Source organism: Gavialis gangeticus, unplaced genomic scaffold (genome assembly GCF_001723915.1).
Source record: "Gavialis gangeticus isolate Ggan-Ray unplaced genomic scaffold, GavGan_comp1, whole genome shotgun sequence".
Lineage (NCBI taxonomy): Eukaryota > Metazoa > Chordata > Crocodylia > Gavialidae > Gavialis > Gavialis gangeticus.
In genome coordinates, this window is record NW_017729008.1 from 41718944 (window position 1) to 41725055 (window position 6112).

At 51.5% G+C, this 6112-nt stretch overlaps 1 protein-coding gene across 1 annotated transcript in view; it reads left to right on the forward strand.

The window, feature by feature from the left end:
- The window catches only part of LOC109292083 (collagen alpha-1(VII) chain-like), a 262997-nt gene that overhangs the window by 248985 nt on the left and 7900 nt on the right, over positions 1–6112 (forward strand). The window contains 2 exon segments of the mRNA XM_019509339.1: positions 3169–3237; positions 5363–5533. Coding sequence (XP_019364884.1) covers positions 3169–3237; positions 5363–5533 — 240 coding nt within the window.

The window sequence follows — 6112 nt, forward strand, 5'->3', positions numbered from 1 at the left end:
CCTCCACAAGAGAAGGCTGATGGGGATCTAGTGGCCTGTTACAAACCAGTCAGGGGGGACCAGCAGGCATTGGGGGAGTCCCTGTTCCCCCGAGCACTGCCAGGAGTGACCAGGAATAACGGTCACAAGCTGGCAGAGGGTAGATTCAGGCTAGATATCAGGAGGTGCGACTTCACGGTCAGGGCGTCTAGGGTCTGGAACCAACTTCCAAGAGAAGTGGTGCAGGCTCCTACCCTGGGGGTCTTTAAGAGGAGGCTGGATGAACACCTTGCCGGGGTTGTTTGACCCCAGTACTCTTTCCTGCCACGGCAGGGGGTCGGACTTGGTGATCTGCTCAGGTCCCTTCCGACCTGACCAACTATGAAACTATGAAACTATGATACTAACTCAGCTGCCTGAATAGTAATACCACAGCTGATGGGCCATGGCTCAAGACTCAAAGCAGGGTGCTTCTATCCGAGGCAGAAACTCAGCTTCCCTGCTTAGTGCATGTTTTGGGGGTGTGATTTTGGGAAGAAAGGTGCATGTTGTTTGCAAGAAAATTTGGTACATCAGCAATAGTTTCAGCAGGGCAGAGACATAACATATGACCTAGTGCAGTGGTGCTCAACCTTTTGGCCCCATGGGCCAAAAGAGCACCAAGGGGATGATCCGTGGCCAGGATCAAGCCCTGGATCCCAGCACCACTCCCTCCCTACCCCATGCTCCAGGATTGATCCCAAGGACCTGACACCGCCCTCTCCCACCCTCTGTGCACTGGGATTGGTCCCCAGGGGCCTGACACTGGCCTCTCACAATTCCCATGCACTAGGATTGGGCTCCAGGGCCCCTGAACCGCCCCCTCCTGCCCCTCACATACCAGGATTTGGTCCTGGGGCCTGGCACTGCCCTCACCCAGCCCTGCTTGCAGGGATCAGGTGCATCATCCAGCACTCAGGGTCTGGAAATTTTGCAAGAGGGGGGCAATGTCACCACTGTCCTGCCACCAAATTTCTGGCCCTGTGGGGAGCATCCATGTCATGGTGCTATAGGCCAAGTCCAGCCATGGGCTGGGAGTTGAGCCCCCCCTGCCCTAGTGCATTTCCAGAATACCCCAGAGAGAAACAGGGAGCTGCATTAGTCTGAAGTCAGGCAGAAGGGAGGGTAGAGATGCACCTTGTAGACTAACTGAATTGGGGTGGCATGAGCCTTTGTGGTACTTAGCAAGGTGAAGTGAGCAGTCACTCACAAAAGCTTGTACATCTCTGATCCAGTGGGTGCATCTACACATGTGCTTTACTGTGAAGCAGACTAATTAGCTCCACAGCAAAGCATCACTGTTTACCCATGCACCAGTACCAGGGTTCAGCAAATTAATTAACTCCACTGTAAGAGAGTCATGTTGGGGACAAGTACTTACTATCTTATGGCAGAGTCATTAACTGCGATAAAACACGTGTGGATGGTGACTGCAGGGGTAAATTGCTCCCAGGCAGCCCAGGTAGCGGGGGCCTAGACTCCTGCCTGCTACCTAGCTACACGGCTTTGCACTTTTGGCTCTCCCGTGCCCTAGCCAGCCGCTCCACCACCACCTGGAGTCCAGGGCTGACCCCGCCAAGCCTGTTAGCAGCCTGAGCCTGCTCCCCCCCAGCACAAGTTGCTGCTGTCCTGGATGCATGTGTATGTGCTGCACCTGGGAGCTGCATGCTCCAGCTCAGACAGCTCCGGAGTTTATCCCTTTGCATTAATTGCACATGTAGATGCCCCCGGTTAGCCTGCAAGGTACCAAAATACTCCAGCATTTTAGAAATAATGCCTTTGAAATGAAGACAGTTACCCTGCAAGATAGCTGCCTGGATCTTTCCCAGAGAAGGAACGTGGTTAGGCAATGTGGAAAGTGTGGCTATTTCAACCCAGGGACAGAAGGAGAAAAGGCAAATCCAACTCTGCTATTCGTAAGTGGAGAAAGGTAGTTACCTATGTTAATCTCTCAGCTATTGGTAAGGGGGTGAGAAGACTGGGCCTTAGGGCTGGGTATGAAATCATGGCACTGGCAGTGACGCCGAGTGGGACCTGTTGGGTTTCCAAGGGGCACCCGCTTTCACTCCTCGTGGCTGTCCCTTAGGCACTGAACTTGGCATGGTCTCACTCGGCAGCCTGGTGCCACCGGACTTCATGTCCATAAATCGGGGCAGAATTCAGGAAGCAAAATCCCAAGTCACTTTGGCCTCCTTGAAGGAAATAACCTGCCCATCTTCAGGTGATCACCCCACATCTGAATTACCCTGAGCTTGAGGAGGAGCTGACAGTGGGCCACTCAGTGTCCCGCTCGGTGTCAATGCCATGATTTCATATCCCAAACTGAACATCCCCAAATTTCCATGTTCCCCTTCCCCTGTTCCACCCTTTCGGGGGCTGCCTACTTCGATCTGGTGTCCTCGTTGCACATCAAAGGCATCAGCCACATGGGTTGAAACTGCCTTTATATTAAGGAAGCATTTTGGCAGGGCCAGATTAACCCCTCTGTGTGTCCTAGGCAAACAAACTTGTGGGCCCCTACTTTTTTTTTTCACTCAATAGTTATAATATCTAAAATAAGCAGAACTGGGCCACTTCTTCACTTAGGGCCCTAGGCATGTGCCTAGTTTGTCTATGCATTAATCCAGTCCTGCATTTTGCATCTGGAAAACTTGAGACCACTGGTGCAGTCCACATGTTATTGAATCACAGCTGTAGCTGTCTCTGGCTTTCAGTCCCATTAGAGCTCGGGCCTTAGGCAACAGGGCGCATAAATCGGTCTGCTCAGCACTCAGCGCGGATAGACGCTGGAAATGTTAACAGGATTCTGCAATCAGGGGGTTATTGCTGCCGGATTACAACTGCTCCTGGCTTTTCAAACCTCTCAAATTTGCACAACTCCCATCTGACATTTATCTCCCCTCTCCCGCAAACACCGCCAATACTTCAATTTTCTCTGACTAACACCCGACCTTTTTGACTGAGTTGTTAAAAGCCATTAAGAATTTTATCACTGCTGATTTCCACCGCTCGCCAATTGTTCCGTGACATTTATCAAGAGCTCGTTATACGACGGGAAACTGTGTACGCCTGTAACGATCAATATTTAAATCGCGGCTAATTTATTTGTGTGCCCTCATTAACTGTGATTTCCATTTGCTTTCTCGGCAGCTCTCCGTGATAAGCAGATAATGGAGCCGGCCCAGCGCGAGCAGCGACAAGCCCGCAGCCCATTACAAGGTGAAATGCACTGAATTAAATGGCATTTAGGCAAGTCACTTCCAGGGGAGGAAGTGCTTTTGAATATTGAGCTCCAGGGGACGTGTGTTGGAACAGTTACGCTTGTTAACTAGCACGGCAAGAAGCTCTGGCCCTTCCACCCGGCATGTAGGGGATGAGCCCGGGAGCTGGACTTTCCTCGCTGTTGGGGTAGTTCTTTGCAGCCAACAAATGAGGTAGTTCAGTGATTCTCCACCCGGGTGTTACAGCCACGGCCGACAGGATGAAGGCAGCAATAAGATGCTGTGGGGGAGCTGCACAATATTAGTGCAGTTAGGTGTGCAAACGCTGCACAAGATCAACCCAGAGGTTTCAAATAGCATCCAAAATGTTCCCACCTGCTGTGGTCTGAGCTCTTTGCAACGAGAATTGCCTTAGGGTTTTTGTGTCATCAAGAAACAAGTGACAGCTAACGACTGGCACTTTCCAAGGGGGGACCTGGAGCCTAACAAAGTTGAGAAGTTCGTGGTAGACAGCAAAGTGCTGGCATCTGCGTTGATGCTGTATGGGCCATCATGGGGCAAATGCACCATCAGGTAGTTCTCTATGTGTTGGGGAAGTGGTCATGAGGCAGGAGCTGGGGCCTGTGTGATAGGGCAGCCTGCTCAGCATGGGCCCATGATTCGTAGATTTCATAGATGTCATAGACATTCGGGCTGGAAGGGACCTCGTAAGATCATTGAGTCCAGCCCCCGACCTGAGGGGCAGGAAGTCAGCTGGGGTCAAAGGATCCCAGCAATTTAAGCATCCAAATTTGGATCCAACATAGGATCCCAGCAAGATAATCCATCTGACTTTGTTTTCTCCATGGATCCTGTTCCTCCCATAAATAACAGGGGTGTTAACACCCGGTTGGCTGGTGATCATGTCCACTGCCATCTGGTTACTTCCACTGAGTACTACCTTTACCAAAGTCAGTTGTGCTTGGTAAGGATCTAGGTCTCATTGTGGTGGGCTAGACAAGCCTTTGGAAAAACCCAAGTTCAAGACTCTGTCACCCTCACACTTACATCCAGTCCTTGCATTAGGGTTGCCAACTCTGACTGAGGCTATTCCAGGCGGGGTTTTTTCCCCCCAACATCACGTAATGTCATTAATTGTATTGTTCAACCCATTCACAATATCAGTCTCCCAAATTGCTTTCAGTAGTCACCAGGAGAGCGACACCGATTCCGGTAGACTCTTGGCCAATCCGGGAAGGTTGGCAACCCTACCTCACATCCATCTCAAGCGAGGGGTGTCATAGCAGAGTGGCTGGGGCATCTGCAGAGGCATCAGTTTGGACCTTGCTTGTGGCCCCCTCCAAAGGCCAACCTCTACAGACCCCACTGCATCTGAACCTACTCATTTGATTGGGGCATCCAAGATGGCTAGATTCATAGATGCTAGATGCTAGGATTGGAAGGGATCTCAACAAATCATCGAGTCCAACCCCAATGTGTGCCTTTGGCTACAGTACCTGGTACCTTTGAATCACAGAATCAGAGAGACATTGGGCTGGAAGGGACCTCCAAAGGTCATGTAGGCCAACCCCCAGCTTGCAGCCAGATCATCCCTATCCAAGCCACCCTATACAAATCCAATGTCTAACCTCTTAGTAAAGCTACAGTCAACGCCAGCATTACCATGAGACATAACACCCTAATTGGACACAGGTAAAGCAGGGAAAACACAGAAGCCAACATCTTGCTGCTGTTGGTAGACGCTCAAGAGATCCCAAGAGGGCCATGCCCCCACTACAGAGGAAGGCAAAACCCCCCAGAGTCCAAACTGAAGCATGCTAGCCAGGAGGCCACCTAGACTGCACCCAGACCCCAATAAGCTGGGTCAACTGCAGCTCAATGTGAGGCCGGGTGGCAAAGGCCAGTCCTTGGTTCTCCATTCAAGTTTCCTGGCAGGGCACTGGCAGTGCTCTCGCCCCCCCTGCTTTTGCCTATGGCAAGCTGAGGCGTGTGGCACTGCATCAACCTGCGATGCGCGAGGGGTTGATGTGGTGAGTTTGGGGATTCTCCTGGGGGAGCGGTGGCTTTGAGGTCCACACAGTCCTGTGTCCCTATATGACTGGTGGGGGTCTGCTTCCTTTCAGACCCCTGTCTGCTGCCTATGGACGAGGGCTCCTGCTCGCAGTACATGCTGCTGTGGTACTACCATCCGGAGGTGAACCACTGCAGGCCCTTTGTCTTTGGAGGCTGCGGTGGGAACAGCAACCGGTTTAAATCCAAGCAACGCTGTGAGCAGCAGTGTAAAATCCCAACAGGTGAGGGCCTTTCTCTTCTCATGAGTCTGACCCCAGGGCTTTTTCCTGCCCGGGGCAGGGGGCTGTACTCGATGACCTGCAAAGGTCCCTTCCAACCCAAATGTCTATGAATCTATGAACCCATGACTTCCCTGGTCCTCCCAGGTCACCCTTCTGGCAGGGAACAGCTTCCCTGCAAACACCCACCCACCAATGGCTCTCTTTCCAGGGTCTTGCCCCCACCAAAACTTCAATCCTCTGCTTGGGACAAATCAGTGCCTGATTTCCAATCGAAATGTATCTGTAGCCAGTTTGCAGCTGTTTGATCTTGTGTTGGTGTTTTCCAGTCTGGAAAACGCTTCCCTCTCCCCTAATACTCATTTTGCAAATGGGCTTGAAAAGGGTGACCTGGTCCTAGGCCTTGTCTCTACAATGTCTCCCCCATCTGATGCATGGTAAGAGTGTACTAGCCTTTTGTCACAGCCGAATCCAATTTGGCAATTCGTTTTAGCCACACAAAAAAAAGTTGGGGATGGACAATTGGAAAAGTCAAAATGAAATGATTTCAGGTGTCAGGTCAGAAAGGAGGTCGGGGCGGGG